The sequence below is a fragment of the Mustela nivalis genome (genome assembly GCF_964662115.1).
Source record: "Mustela nivalis genome assembly, chromosome: X".
In the NCBI taxonomy this organism is placed as follows: domain Eukaryota; kingdom Metazoa; phylum Chordata; class Mammalia; order Carnivora; family Mustelidae; genus Mustela; species Mustela nivalis.
The window spans coordinates 43039833-43056509 of NC_139040.1; the positions used below are offsets into that span (position 1 = coordinate 43039833).

At 42.5% G+C, this 16677-nt stretch overlaps 1 protein-coding gene across 2 annotated transcripts; it reads right to left on the minus strand.

Moving 5' to 3' along the window:
- Positions 1–347: 347 nt before the first annotated feature.
- PLP1 (proteolipid protein 1) lies at positions 348–16470 on the minus strand. 2 transcript variants are annotated; one of them, XM_082717152.1, is made up of 7 exons: positions 16345–16470; positions 7112–7298; positions 6317–6473; positions 4966–5134; positions 4429–4502; positions 3589–3654; positions 348–2482 (listed from the first exon to the last, which is right to left on the minus strand). In XM_082717152.1, exons 1-7 carry the CDS (start codon positions 16346–16348, stop codon positions 2411–2413), a joined length of 729 nt encoding a protein of 242 aa, XP_082573278.1. In that variant the 5' UTR covers positions 16349–16470; the 3' UTR covers positions 348–2410. The 2 variants fall into 2 exon arrangements, with proteins under 2 accessions (XP_082573278.1, XP_082573277.1); XM_082717151.1 differs by having other exon boundaries at positions 6212–6473; positions 16345–16464.
- Between the last annotated feature and the right edge of the window lie 207 nt (positions 16471–16677).

Sequence of the window (16677 nt, forward strand, 5' to 3'; positions counted from 1 at the left end):
GGTATATAGACTTTCACTTATATGCTTGACTAGAAGTCCTCAGGTATTAAGACCTGAGTTCTATGAACAACAACAACAACAACAACAAAACCCCACATGAGTTCTAGTCCAAGCTCAGGTATGTGATTATTGGGTTTCTTTGGGTAATTTACTTTGACTGTTTCTTAGTGTCCCAAGCTATAAAAATATAAGTGATTTATCTATTTTTTATGTCAGAAAATTTTTGTGAGAATAACTTGGATGAACTGAAAAATAAAAAAGGTCCTTTAACAAAGCACAATAAGGGTCTAATTATTCAAGTTTCTATTGTGGGGTTAAACAAAACAATTCACTCAAAGGACACGATGTTTGATTGAGAACATTCTTAATTTTATTTTTCTTTAATTTTATAAAATTCATTTTTGTAAGATAAGTTCCTAAAAGTTTATCCTTTATGTGTGTTAAAATTGAAATTCTGTATCAGAAATGAAGGAAACACTTTCAGTTAACTTTCTTTGTGTGTGTATATGTGTGTATGTATGCATGGGAGGTTTTCAGGGAAGGGTTGGTTATTTGTTATATTATTAAATCAAAACAAAACACAGAATATGGATTACTTCACTTTCCTTGATCTTGATTGGTTTCTTACAGAACCTTTTCCGTCTCCTCCCTCTAGGCAGCCTGGAAGCTTATCTGGTATACTGGTCTGAAAACAAATATTAAGTATCTTTTTGCAAACATCTTACATCTCCTTGAACATTGCTGAAACCACTTCGGGGGGGGGGGGTAGAAAAACACAACTTTTTATAACAAAAGAGCCACTTACAGTCATATCTGTAAAATCTTTCTTTCCATAAAGACCAATCAGCCTTTCCTTTTTAACTCAAAGTTAACAAACACAGAAAGAGAAGCCTGAAACCTTGGAGTTATTCAGGTTTCCAACTCTTTCCACCTTTCTGTTTCCATGGAAGCTTACCAACTGAATAGCTGATGGCTGGGACATTCTATTACATGATCTATACTAAGAGAGAATAACCTGTATGTTAAACCTGACTCTTCAGTACACCGAGTTAACCCTCCTAAATCAAATCATCCCCCACTAGCTTAAAAAGAATAGTCAAATAGGTTATTCCAATTGAGGCTCAAGTTCACCAACCCATTTCTGCAAAAAGTGGAATAATTTGGAGAAAATCCAGTAGATGTACGGAACTAGCCAATTTTCAATATTAATTGCAATGTTTAACGTTCAATGTCCATTTGTTAAAGAATCATAATCAAAGAATCATTCTCTAGACCTTCCTGGTACAACCCCAAACAAGTGATAAATGTACTAGCAAATGTGAACTATGCATTCTGAAACAAATCAAGATCTTCAAATCATCTACTATGACTGAATGGATAATACCCCATGAAAAGAGCACCATTGTGAAGATATGACAGAGGCCAGAGTATACAACTAATTAACAGAAAGAAGACACACTATCCAAAGAGTTATCTACCCTGTGTCTACCAGAGGGCTGGCTCAGTTTACACCATTAGCCACTAACAACTGCTGCTCCTTAGGCCAGTCTTTTTTTTTTTTTAATTATTATTTTTATTTTTTTTATGAGCTAGTTTCTTTCTGTTCTCAGCTCCTTGGAAACCAAAGGGTTGTCATGGTAGCTGTTATCAAGGAGAAGGGAGTGAGAGGATGCTGACAATACCCTGCTTCTCTTCTCTAATAAGGTGTAAGGCCAGGGGCCCACATGGTCTACACAGACACTACGCTCCCTTATGCTGTAAGTAAGATTGGCTGAGTTAGGGCTTAAATAGTCCATCGCCATCAGGGTCAGTGCTCTCTTTCTATGGGTGAAAGATCCTTGCTTTGACCCCCTTCTCCCAGCTGCAATAGGTAGATTTGGGCAAATGCTCTTGTTGTTTTGTTAACATTCCCTTTTTTTCCCCCTCTATCTTCAGTGGTAAGAGGGAGACAGGAGTGGGTTCTCTGCTTTGTACATCAAGGAGAATATATTTGAGATGTCGAGAGGACCAGGTACATCCCCTCTCTCTACCTGAGCATCTTTCTTTTCACTTTGTTTCCATCACTGGAAGTGCTCTTTGAGGAGAAAACACTTCCTGATCCTCAGGAGATGTTTGAAAATTGAATTAGAGCCTCCATTCCTTTGTGACTTGCAGTTGGGGAGTCACCATCTGAAGCATTTCCCATCTCTAGCAGGAACCAGCTGTGAAGCAAAATGACTAAAAGAGGTACATAAGAGGGGAGAGTCCACAAAAAGACATTAATCACCACAAGACTCTCCTTTCTTGTTACACTCGTCAAGTAAGAAGAGGACCAGTCAGCGGCAAAGGCAGAGTTAACATGGGAGACGCAGCACTGTAGGCTGTGTGGTTAGAGCCTTGCGATTAGAGAAAGGGAAATTTCTACAGGAGATCAGAACTTGGTGCCTCGGCCCATGAGTTTAAGGACGGCAAAGTTGTAAGTGGCAGCAATCATGAAGGTAAGCTGTAGGAAGAGAAGAGAAAATATGAGTGAGAGTAGAAAAGGAAGCCCTCCTTCCTCCAAAGCTTTTGTGAATGAGGAAGGGTACAAATAAAATCAGTTAAATGAAGAAAAATCCCTGATCTGCAAAAAACAGCATGTCAGGCTTTCATACTACATACTTGAAGTCCTCTCTGAGATATTTCCTTCTAATGGCTCAAGTCCAGAGAACCAATTTGACAAGGATTTATTCCACATCTGTGCTAAGTTCTGGCACTGGATTTTTCCTCAGGAAAGTGAACAATGCACTGGGCTCTAACATCATCCCATCCACACATCTGAGTGACCTGGGGTCACAGGCTCTTTGCTGCAAACACACAGCCACACTTGCAGTACAGCCCTCCCTGCTTCATGCATCAACCCATTTTCTGGAATAAGGAACAACTCCAGTTTGTATAAAAGCCTCAGCAGCAGGGGCCAGGAGTTCTGTGAGCTTATCCTTATCACTACTTATTTAATGACTACAGATAAATTCCTTCACCATTTAGTGCCCTAGGTTTTTAATCTGAACAACGAATTCACCCCACTGACACTGCACTGTAACACCATCAGCAGGACCTGGAGCACAGAATCACATTGTAGTAATAACAGTTCTAATAATGTTAGAAGGTCCTCCCAATGTTTTCAGGAGAGTAAATCCCTCGGAGAGTGCCCAAGGTGGATTCATATTCACAACATATAGAATTCCTGGCTCTGGAAAATCATGTTCAGTAATGTTTCCTTGTTCTTGTCACTCATCTGACCAGCATGTGTTGAAAATTAAATGCTATCTTTGACTGCAAAGCACTTGGCAATATTATATGCTCTGTAAGTGCTAAATATTATCATTTCTGACTATTAATCTCTTACCCTCTCTTTCCTCACACCACTTTTCCTGTTCCTGTCTGATTTCTGAAGTCTTTCTGCCTTGCCAACTCAAAGTAGTTCACAGTCTACACTTTGTTGTCTCTTCCCAGGCGCTTCTCTCCAATGTTGCAAGGTTAGCAATCTATCTTTTTGCCTTTCAGCATAGCTGTACCCAAGCTATCCCAGGACCATTTATTTGCCAAGATCACATTCACACAACTCACCAGGGAAACCAGTGTAGCCGCAGCCCCCACAAATGCAGCAATAAACAGGTGAAAGGTCATTTGGAACTGCAAGAAAATGCAAAATGGAGAAAAGTTTCTTGCAACTGTAAAAATATGCTTTTCTCTGGATCATGCATGCAGCTTTTTGAATGCATTGATATCTTCCTGTGTATTAATTCTGCATCTGTAACTAAACTGTCACTTCCCCGAGTGTAGGCCTCCTGTTCTTTAATGTACATCATGGCACCTAGCCCATTAGTACTCAGAACACAGAATACTCATAAAACAGTCATAAAATATTTTAATCAACTGTTTCCCTCCAGTTTTACTCAGGATCCCAAAATTTAACGTCATGGTTTAAAGTTTTAAACGTTTAAAGCTACTGCCTTCTTCCTCAGGATTTACTTATATTCCCCTGCCTCATTCGTAGATGATATCTATTGCAATACTGTGTTTTCCTCTTTCAAATGTACTTTTTGTTTTTACTCCTCATTAGAGATGGAGGGGTTCCAAACTGAAAGTGTTTTTGTGAAAGCTATGAATGTCTCTATGCTTAAATAATTTTCTTGATAAGGTTTTTAGCTAAAAGAATAATTTTTGTTCATTTGGAGGTTTTGTCATTAATCTCCATCTTTACTTAAAACTACAAATTTCTCCTTTAAGGAAGGAAGTCTTGGAATGAAGTCTTTCTATGCGGCTCTAGGGAAAAGAGATGTTTTAATATCTCTGCTCAAAAAACAAACAAACAAAAATCTGTGGCTTTTTAAAAATTGAAGGCATGGGTAGAAATTTGTATGGTACTAGCCTTTCCACTTAAAAGAACTCAAATGGTCCACTCACCTCAGCTGTTTTGCAGATGGACAGAAGATTGGAGCCACACACCTTGCCAGGGAAAGCATTCCATGGGAGAACACCTGAGTAAGACACACAGGTCAACCAGGGTGAGAGCTTCATGGAGTTGTGGAGCTCCATGGAGATTTTATTTCAGAGCCCTTCTTACATCTTTAATCATCCTGGTTGAAAAGTTGAATCTCAATAACAATCAGGATCCTCTTTTGTAAAGATGTGGAAAAAAAAAAAAAGAAGGTGGTACTGAACTGTTGCGTAATCTTGTGTGTTATTGAAATGTACGGCTTCTCAACCAGGATAGAGCAGAGTGAACAACCAAGAAAACTAACTCCTACCACTTCCAACAAAAGTTCCCTTCCAAGGGAAGAAATTTCTCCAGCTTCAGTGGGGACAGAATAACAAACTAAGTTCCAGGCATCCATAATATCTTTCCCTATAATTACCACACCTGTCATCCCAAGTAAAGAACCAAATATATAGTGCTTTCACAGGGGGTAGGGGAGCCAAGGCAGCAATACCCTAACTTACCATACATTCTGGCATCAGCACAGAGACTGCCTATACTGGCAGAAGTCTTGCTGGGGAAGGCAATAGACTGGCAGGTGGTCCAGGTGTTGAAGTAAATGTACACAGGCACAGCAGAGCAGGCAAACACCAGGAGCCACACAACAGTCAGGGCATAGGTGATGCCCACAAACTAAAACAATTGACAGGGGGTGGTTAGAAATCAACATCGGCCTACAGACATTGAAACACAAACTGGGAGATCCTGGATTGGCATGAGCCAGATAGGAAACCAGATTCCAGGGATCTCCACCAAAATAAATTAGTAATCAGGGCACCTCTGCCAAATGTCATTGGCAATATCTACTAGAGAACTGGCCCCAAGTGTGATGGAGGGTGGGGGGAATGGGTGAGGGTTGGAGTGAGGAGGATCCCTGGGTTAGAGAGGCTTCAGGAGATTTTTTTGGGCAGATAAGGTGTAAAGAAATCAAAACAGATCTTGAAAGAAAGTCGTGCCATTTCTCACCTTACGCTGAGCTTAGAAAATGTTCCTTGTCATAGGACTTTTCATCCTTAGTCACTGAGCAAACCAATAGGAGGTTTAAGTTTTGGATCCAAAAACCTTTTTAAGCCAACTGTTGGCCACGAAAGTTATCACCGTAACCCACATATATTCAACCCCCCAAAGATCTTAACTCTAGAGTCTGAAAACCAGTGTGTGCTTCACTAGAAGCATGGATAACCCTCAGACAAAGATGAAGCATTAAATATGTAGATCCATGCTAGTTTCCTTTGGGACCTCCAACAGTGTAGAATCCCAGAATATTAAGAATCCCACCTAGGAGTGGAATTATTTAATTTCCATGATCAACCCTCCCTCTCAGATCAGGTGTTTGCATCTCAATCCGTGGGTAGCACTTAGGCTCTTAGGTGGTCGAATCTAATTTTTTCGTGGTCCCTGCTAAGAGGAGAGTAAAGGAATACCAACAGATGGCTTAGAAATGGTCTGATTTTATCAAGTATCCACAAAACTCACGCTTTTATTATTTTTTTTTTAGATGAAAATTTCTAGGGAACTTTTGAAAGGTGAGGCTAAGCCAGCTGGGCACCACGTTCTTCCTGACCTTCTCGTTCGGCTGTAGCCATCACTTCCCCACTCAAAAGCCAGGCCCCTAGAGAGGACCCAGCCTTGGGTGGGGATGAGGCCACAGACTCACGCCCAATTGTCCCCCACCCCTTGTTATTGCCACAAAATCCTGAGGATGATCACCTTGTCGGGATGTCCTAGCCATTTTCCCAAACAATGACACACCCGCTCCAAAGAATGAGCTTGATGTTGGCCTCTGGAACCCCTCCCCTTCTGGCCCCCTGTTACCGTTGCGCTCAGGCCCTTGCCGCAGATGGTGGTCTTGTAGTCGCCAAAGATCTGCCTGACTGCGCCGGTGGTGTAGAAGCCCTCAGCCAGCAGGAGGGCCCCATAAAGGAAGAAGAAAGAGGCAGTTCCATAGATGACATACTGGAAGGCATGGATCCTGCATGAGAAAATAAGGAGAAGATATCAGGAAATCTTATTAACTGAGGCCCAGTTCCCTTCCTGCATAAGTAAGCTTCACTTCACTTGAGTGAGCTCCTAAACAAGGCTAGGGATTCTTTAGAGGAATCACTAGATTCCTCCATCCTTTGCTTACCCTTGGACCTGAAGAACTGGGGCCCTATTCTCCTTGGCCTGACCCTTCAGAGATGTTCGCTCAGAGGAGAAAGCAGAGAGGAGCTAGACCAGGAAGAAGAGGGATGAAGGCCCCAATCTGTCCAGTCATTGTACCTTCCCTGAGTTCTCCACACCTGTTACTGCAGAGGCTCCAACTCAATCAGTGTTAACCCCATGGGCAGAAGTTAGAACATGTGGGACAAAGCCAGTGTAGTGGAGGGTGGGCAGTAAAAAGTGGGCTGGCAGGCAGACAGACCTCGCCCTTCTATATTTGGCACTTCTCCCTCACTCAGGACCTCAGATGGGGCGTAGGTGGAATCTGCGAACAGAGGGAAGACTCAGGAATCCTGTCTGGCTCCATACTAACCCCCTATTAATCACTGAGGAACTAATGAGTTCTGTATGTGTCCAGGGAGAGAGGGAGAAAAAGAGAGCAGTTTGTGTAGGATAACAGGTACTTACACATTGATGAGATACTCATAGTCCTGGTAGTTTTTGGAGAAATAGGTCTCAATTAGCTTTTCTGTGCCAGTGAGTGCTTCATGTCCACAGCCACAGAACAGTGCCACCCCAAAGAAACATAATCCAGTGGCCACCAGAGAAGCAAATGGGGCCCCTACAAGACATCTTGCACAGCACTCTAACAAGCCTGGGAAGGAAAGAGGGAAAAATTCAGGGATGTTCCATAAGGAGCTCATGCCCCTCCTACCTATGTGCCAGACCAGTCAAGCCCTGCACTCACAGGCACAGATGGAGTAGTCATCCTGAGTCCAAAAGCAGGAGAGTCTCCAACTTTAGGTTTCTGGAATGTGAGATTGATCCAAAGCCATTACTCTGTTTCATTCTTGAAAATAAGTCCTTGCTTTTAATTCTCAGAATGTATGGATTTTTAAAAATAATCAGTCATCAAAGCAGCAAGCCAGGGAGATTATGCAATCATCTTCTCCTTTCTTATCCTGATTTGTTTGTTTCATTTATCAACTCTTATAGAGTACTTACTATATGCCCAACATTATGCCAGGTGTTATGTGGGAGGTGAAAACATAAAAGATATAGACTTTGCCATATGGGAGTATTTTGTTTACTGAGAAGAATGAGGTAGGTAGACCTAATATTTTCAACTAACAATTTCAGGCAGCCAAGTAAGTGTTTACAGAAGTAAATGCGACAAAAGTTCCAAAAAGGGATGGGTGCAGGCCAGAGATATTGGTATTGTCAAACAGTATTTTGAGTCTTGGAGAGCATTCCAGGTGGGGGAAACTTTGGAAATTATATGCTCCTGAATATTCCTGAACACTGTGTGTATTTGCCACAAGGAATGCTTGCTTCTTTTTCATCTAGAATATTATATGGAGAGCAGTCCAAAGGGAAGGAGGAAACTGGCAGAGAGCAGAAGATGGTAATGGGAGCATGACTATTATTCACAGTAATAAAAATGCAAGCTTAATGGTTTTTGAACACTTTGCATGGCTGTTTTGTCCCTCTATATCACAGCTTGGCCAATGTTTGCACCCTCAGGCTTACACTGGAGTTCTGTCAAAACAGCTACAAAAAGACTCTATACAAAGTCAACAAAGCATGAAACATCTTTCTGGCATGATGAAAACACGCCAGAGCCTGGAAATACAGGTGTCCCCAAGTACTAGGAGTCCCTGAGATAACGAGACCCATCACCCCTGTCCCCATGCCAGTGTTGCTAAGAAACAAGAAAGGCACACAAGAAGTCATACACTCCAAGAAAAGCTGTTCCCCAAGCACTAACCCCATGCTGTAAGTGCCACATAAAACAAAACTTTTTTTTTTAAGATTTTATTTATTTATTTGACAGACAGAGATCACAAGCAGGCAGAAAGGCAGGCAGAGAGAGAGGAGGAAGCAGGCTCCCCACTGAGCAGAGAGCCCAATGCGGGGCTCGATCCCAGGACCCTGGAACCATGACCTGAGCCAAAAGCAGAGGCTTTAACCCACTGAGCCACCCAGGCGCTCCTGGAATAAAACTTAACAAATGTCAAGTAGATGGCAGACTAGATGAGGAAAGGGTGGCTCCCTCTGGCCACCTGGACAGATCCCAAATATATAAAGCATATATGTGTGTATGTGTATGCGTGTGTGTGCATGTGTGTGCTGATTTTATACATCTATTCATATATCACATAATATAGATAGATATGGTATATGTAATATTATATATATATATAATGTATATATGAATTATATTCAGCTAATGTGCTGAGAAACTACTTTTGGAAAAGCATGTTGAAACTCCTTATAAAAAGAAAGCAAGTTGTACTAATATCTAGCTTTGAATTTTTTTTAAAGATTTTATTCATTTATTTGACAGACAGAGATCACAAGCAGGCAGAGAAGCAGGCAGAGAGAGAGGAAGGGAAGCAGGCCCCCTGCCGAGCAGAGAACCTGATGCGAGACTCGATCCCAGGACCCCGAGATTCTGACCCGAGACAAAGGCAGTGGCTTAACACACTGAGCCACCCAGGCACCCCTAGCTTTGAATTTTTATCCAAAACTCACTTGTCTATGCCACGGTAGCAAGGACTAGGGGAGTCCTTTAATCAACCCTCTTAATACTAGTACAGTTTCTTTTTAGCCCTGTGTGCTTAAATACCTGTTGATTTGCATGGCTGATGCAATGTGAACAGATTTTGAAGGACCAGATTATCTCTGTGGTGGGAAAGTTGAGGTAGAAGCATTTGTCTTTTCTCAGAACCACAGAATGAGTGAGTTCTGTTACCCATCATCCCCTAAAATGACAAGCCCTTCCTTGGTCCTCAAAGAGCCTCTTCCTCAAAGATTTGGTATGTGACATCAGAGATGAGGCTTGGAAGCCCAAGACAAGCAGAATAAGTAGCTAATATTTGCAGCAGAACTGAATTTTCATCTTTTTTTTCCAAGTACTAAAGAACTACCATCAGACTGCTTCTATGAGAAGCGATCAATTTGTAGCTCTGCTGCTGTAGGGGAGGCAGAGTTTACTTAGTATGAACTTTGCAGTAGTACTTGGTAACAGCACTTCATCAGAGTTGGGCCATGGTGTGTGTGTGTGTGTGTGTGTGTGCCCGCACGTGGGTGTGAGCATGCATGTGCGCAAACGTACACATGCACGCATGTATATACCAGAAAGAAAAACACAGCAGTTGAAATTGATCATTTTCTCAGGAAACATTCCAGAAATCAATCTTCCTCTTTCTCAACAGGTTAAGATACTAGATGCATCCTGTAAGTTAAGAAAATGATCTTGGAAATAAATAGTGCTGCCACTTTGCTACTGTCGATCCAACTCTTCCCCACCCCCAAACTCTTAGACTCTTCTAGTAAAGAAGGTCTCTGAGGCCTGAGGGTAGGGGGAGGAGAAGGTCAGTGACCTCTCTGTTCCCTCTTTCCACAGCACAGGGTCAGGGCTTGGACAGAGCCCTCCATAGCTCCCCTAGACAAAGAAGCCTTGTTTTTCCCTGAGATCCCAGGAGCCTCATTGGTATTCTGCAGGGGCCTGCAGGCCTGGGGGTGGGGAGGGGGTCAGACCTAGGGAACAATGACAGAACTGTTTATTTAGCCCAGAGTAAGGACAGCCATCCACCCTAGCAAGTGACCGTCCTGTGCCACCCACTCTTACCCGAGCTTTTTCACTCTGGGAAAAGCTAAACGGCTCAGGTGTGATCAGGGATGAAGGAACTTGAACTCTTTCTAAGCCAAACAGGGAATTATATTCTAAGTTTTAGCTGATGCCCCCTCTAGTGTTATAAAGATAAGGAAAAATCCTCTTTAGTGTATCTGATCCTTCGATCATCATCCAAATAACCAGAGAGGGTCATATGTAATGTCCTTACTGGGTAATAAAGGGCTAAGCCTTGGAAGCAACTCTGGATCATCCACTCATATACTTTCTTTTTTTTTCTTTTTTTTTAAAGATTTTATTTATTCATTTGACAGAGATCACAAGTAGGCGGGGGGGGGGGGTAAGCAGGCTCACCACCGAGCAGAGAGCCCGATGTGGGGCTCAATCCCAGGACCCTGGGATCATGACCTGAGCCGAAGACAGAGGCTTTAACCCACTGAGCCACCCAGGAACCCCTATACTTTCTTTTTATATACAATTTTTCTTCTATTTTCTTACATCTCAAATAACTTGGCACCCCTTTTCCACTACACTGCCACTCAAAGCAAGGGACAAGAAAAACATAGATTTTAATGAGTCTTTAACGTGGAGTTGGAAATAAATGGCCCCAGATAAGTCACTCCAGAGCTCTACATAGCTCAACAATATCAACATACACATTACATGTCCATCTCTTCACAGATGAAATGTTGGTTCTGGGGACATCTAAGTTCAGCAGAAATGAGGAATCTCAGTCAGTCTGATCAAGCAAAAAATCAACTTTCAGTTTTCAACTGGGAAAAACTCAGAACATGCAAAAAAAATGTGTCTTCATCAAAGTCGTTGACAGTCAAAGGATTCTGAGGGGTGCCTGGTGGCTCAGTGGGTTAAGCCTCTGCCTTCAGCTCAGGTCATGATCTCAGGGTCCTGGGATCGAGCCCCACATTGGGCTCTCTGCTCAGCAGGGAGCCTTCTTCCTGCTCTCTCTGCCTGCCTCTATGCCTGTTTGTGATCTCTGTCTGTCAAGTAAATAAATAAAATATTTTAAAAAAAAGCATTCTGAGAAAGGTCCATTGGGTTCACTTTGATTTTTCACAGCCCAAGTGTCCTTGGGAATGTGTGAACAATAACCTAAAGCCATAACCTCTCCATTTCAGCACCCTTCATGGTTGAAAGGATACTGGTTTGATTCAGGAAGGCTGTTAGGTATTCTGGAGTTCTTTGGCTCTCTCAGAAGTCATGCTCACGTTTTTCAGGCTAAGTACAGATTGTCACATGGTAGAGTTGGCATAAAAGAACTACAATAATAATATTACCCATACAACTCAATTGGATTAAACTGCTTGACTTTGATGAGAGGTCATAGAAAAAAATAATGACCCTTCCCACTGTTTTCCTTTCATTTCTTTTGATGTGGATTCAGTACAGTTATTAAGCATTTTTGAAATAAGCTGGGCACTATGAGAAACAAAATGAAATCATAAAGCCTGGTCCCTTTCTTCAATGACTTTTCAGTCTTGCTGGGGAGAACAAAGTTGTGTCTGTGAATCAAAGATCAAAGCTACCTATAACTTAGTGCTAAAATGTATATGACCAAGTCCCATGGGAAAAATGTAAGCAAAGATGTTGGCTAGATTTATCTGCAAACTTCTAAACCGAGTCTAATCAATCTGTGATAGAACTTCAAGCCCTTCTGACCAATAGTCTTCACAGGAATCTGACAAAGATCAACAGGACTATTGATAATATTATCCAGATCCATGCCCATCCAAGAGACTGTGTTGATCCTCATGCTGTCTCTTTAAGCAGGAGCCAAGATCGCCCAAGCCCTTCCTTTCCCATGTCCTGGGCACGCCTCAAGGACCAGCTCCATGATGGAAATTCAGTGTGAATCTGGGAGCTCATCAAAGGGAGGAGAGGAAGGGCTTTCATCGAAAGAGATGGTAGAAAGAGACCAATTGTGCTTTGCACAATTCCTAGCCTGTCCCTTGAATCCAGCTGACAAAGGGAGAGATAGAAGAACCCTATACAATAGAGCTAAACAACAGGCAGGCTCATTGAGTGAAAAACTGGCCCCATCTCTCTAAGTCTCTAATCTGCACTACAGTCTTACCCTCCTCCCAGAACCCACCCCTTAACCTCACTCCATGAACAGAGGCCTCCTTGATTGGGGCCTATAGTGTTGACAGGGCCAAGATGCAAGAGCAACCGTGACTGGTACTGGGGATGGATGGAGATCAGTGGGTGGGTTCTAGGAGTAAAACAACAATCATCAGGAGGTGCCAGAGACAAAGACTTTTGCTTTAGGCCTTATCCTGGTCAGACAAAGCCCCGACTATAATTTTGGCTTCCCTTCATGAACTCAACACTTATACTGCATTCAAGTGGTAGAAAGGGGCCCTGCAACCACTAGGACATGGGAATCTACGCCTGATGGATTGTCAAGTCATATGGACAAAGTTAAATAAAAAGGAATCTCAGTCTCTTCTTTGGACAGATATTATTATTTCTTATTACGATAGCAAGAGCATTTGGACCAACTTGTTTCCTATACTTCCCATTCCTCCCCAAAGACACACACACACACACACACACACACACACACACACACACACAGAGAGAGAGAGAGAGAGAGAGAGAGACATGTGTCAATATAGCCCAAACATTTGGAGGTTGAAATAGAAGCTTGATTATTAAACTTTATTCCTGACACATTGTCTTCATCTTGCCCACTTATGCAGAGGTAAAAGAGAAGTACCTGACAGGAAGCTAAGAGACAGCATTTTCTATACCTTGTTCCTTAGGGCAGTCTCTCACAATTTCCTCTTCTCTCCTTGGTTGTAGTGATTTTTTTTCCAGAGCCCTGCCTAGCAGAGGGCTCAAAGGCAAGTACAGATCACCCTTAGGACCATTTTTAAATAGCCAAGGAGGAATTAATCAATCAGTATTGCAGGGTTTTTGAGGTAAGTTTGGCACAGGGAAGGTGCTAACAGTGGGAAAGAAGGGGAAACCAGCTCTGTTTGCCTTCCACGCTGATGTGACCTCACCTGATCATGTCACTGCCCTAACTAGATCTTCTTTGGATCTGAAGTTCTATAGGCAAGGAGGGCATTTCTACAGTTGCTTTCTTTCAAGACCAAGAACTATACCCTGGGGATGGTATTCAGGGCTTCAAGATTTAAAAAAAAAAAAAAAAAAAGCAATGAGGGAAAAAGATGCCACTGGCTAGGTACCAGTGCCTTGATTAGTTTAAACACTATATGTCCCCTCTGACCCATCTCCCTCCCAGGGCTTCTTACGCCTTATTACTACTCACATAGCTTTGAGAGAATAGTTCTAGTTGTGAAGCTCTTGAGTAAACTTCCAGCTTTCATAGCACAGAGCCAGTGCAAAAGCTCCTCCAAGCAAAGCAGACCTTTCAGTTTGCCTGGCTCTTCAAGAGCTCCTCTGGCTCCGCAGGACCCAGGTGAGGGATGGGGTGGGGAAGGCTGTCGCAATCATTTTAGTCACTGTCTCTAGGAAGAGTTAGTGAGTATGCTGGTTTGGATCTAGTTCCTTTTTGGCTCTTGGCACTCTTGTGGCATTGTTGCCATCCTGGTGGGATTCAGTTAGTTTTCAGGAATTTTGTAAAACTGAACCCTGATTTGCATCCACATTTCTTTCTTGCCTGGGCTACCCTCACTTAGTCTGCACCAGCCAAAACTACACTGCTTGGCAAACAGCCACCTTTGGAGGGAAGCATCACAGTCTGGTTACCAGGGTAACAGCCACTGTTCTCAGACAACAGGCTTACAGGAGCCAGTGTTTTGCTGTTCAGTAATAGCATTCTGTTACTGAGCAGAGAATAATCAACTACCGCACTTTAGCTCTTTTCTGGTTCCACTGTTACCCCCAAAGACTCGTTTGGAACATCCCCTTCCCAGGTCAGGACAAGGATTAATGAACTATCATTTCCCCTATAAACCTTTCATATAGACAATACTGAATTCAGTATTCCTCTCTGCTTCCCCAACCTGTAAGATTGTATATGGTCAAGGTAGTGAGCTCTCCATTTCTGGGGGTGATTAAACAGAGGCTATAAGAACACTTAATCAGCTGTTGTAGAAAGGAATCCTGCCTTGAGAGTTAACTCAGGCAATTTCTAAAGTTCCTTCCAATCCCAGACTCCATGATATAATTTGTCTACTATGATTACTGAACAGTAACACACTCCATGTCAGAAGTTGTAGCAGCACAGTACCTTTTTAGAGATGGTCCATTATATACAAAGTACTTGAGAAACTTTATTATTGAATAATGAAAATTCAATGGCTACACACTCATGTGCACCTGGTACAAGGATTGCCCACCCCCAAGATCTGGGATCCAATACACAACCTCAACTGTGCCCTTATCTGTGGCAATTTCCCCTGGAGATTCCCCTGGAGGAAATCATCCAGCCTCCACAACCATTAACTGTCCCTGTGGTCACCTCATTTGTTCATGCCTTTTCTTCAAGTCTTTCATCCCCTAAGGAAGTAATATTCTACATCATTCTTTACTCCCTCTCCATTTTTTAATTCACAACCTACCCAATCAGCTGCTCTATAGGATTCCTGATGTTACTAAGGGTAGGAACTGAGTTCCCCTAACATTCACATCTCACCTTGCCACACTCAGTTGGTTAAATGATTCTTACCCAAGTGCACAAAGTATACACAAAGAAAGCCCAAACCACTTTGGAAAGAGTAAAAGTCTGCTTATTATTATTGCATAATGATTGGTATTTTCATTATTTATAGTTGTTATAGAGCTTGCCCATTTTCAAAGGATATCCACATCTTATTACTTGATTTTCACAACCCTGAAAGTAGACAAAGCAGTTATTGTTATCCCCATTTTCCAGAAGATGAAGTGATAATTCACAGTTATCTATCCAAGGTCATGAAGTTTCTAAGTGGCAGATCTAGGATTCGAACCTAGTTGCATTGGCTCTAGTCCAGTGCCCTGCCCTCTTATTTATCCATGCTGAATACATGGTTCAAAGATCTCTCTCAGGATGAAACAACCTAAAGGCTGACACCAGCTTAATATAATCTAAAACCTTTTTCCATGGATGTTGCTGGAGTCTTCTGGGTACTACACTTGATGTTGAATACAGAGGATAACTGATTCTCATTTCATTTAGGATGCATTCAAGCTGTTACTCTTCTTTTGTCAAATGTGAGTGATGTCTACATACCTCTGTGGCATCCTGTGTGGACAAAGACCCTTGTGCTCTGTACGCCTTGCTCTAAGTAGACACTACAAAAGACTAGACCTTATAGTTTCTCTCTTTGGTCACAGAACCTGGAGAAGCCTTCAGTACTCAGCCAAGTCAGTAACAGCCCTAGCATCCCAGAAGCCTCCTTGTCATAGGAGGGATTTAGAGTCTGAATCACACCCTCAGAAAGGCTGAATCTGTAATATTTGCTAGATATGGTCACCCATATATGTGTGCATGCATGCATGTGTGCACGCACGCGTGAACGCGTACACACACTATCCATATCCACTCCCCATGGAAAATCCATTGAGGCTTTTATTTTCGTTTCCTGAACCTGAGATTGGCCTTCTTAGCCATAGCCAAGCCTGAATTCCATCTTACCCAATTCCCCAATTTCCTTCTAATACCAAACAAGGTCCAAATTTTATATCAAGCAAGTAGTTATTTTATACATGAAGGCTAGCCAACACTCATTTGTCTCCAGAAGAATCAGGGATGTCAGCTGATGCAGCCACTACCAGGGCCTGAGAACAGGGGAAAAGAGATGGTAGAGGAAAGTGAGGGGGTAGGAGGACACATGACCATATCCAACCCTCTGGGCACTCTTTCCAAAAACCTGTGATACTCTCCACATGCTGCTGGAGTTCCTTGGCAATAAAGCATCATTCTCAGTACAGCAGAGAAGGAGTTAAATTAATTGAATGCTAAGGAATTAAACAAAACAAGTGCCAAAACACAACTCATTGAAACCATTGGAAACCCAGAACCTTAGAGCTGGAAATTCTTTTGCAAATTTCTGTGCCTGCTTGAATCTTCCATGCTAAAGTTTCTGAAACTCACCCATGTCTTTGGAACTCTGACTCCAATTGTAGCCGGCTGGCTAGTCGGCTTGCGGCTGACTTTGTTCAGCTGGAAGGATCCTGGTCTCTCCAGTCTCCTTCTTCGGTCCTTTACTTTTTCTCTCTGAGTATCTTTGTCCTCTTCTCCTGCAATGAAAAGGGCTTTCTGATTGACAGCCAACCCCCTTAAAGAGACAGGCCTGCTTTCCTCCTCCTCTCCTCCTCCCCTTCTCCTCCCCTTGTCCCCACCTCCTTAGGGATACTCCCTTCTCTAAGGGCTCCATCTTCTCTTTCTGCTTTTCACTGCCAATTGTTTCATTTTCTGTTTTTCTCT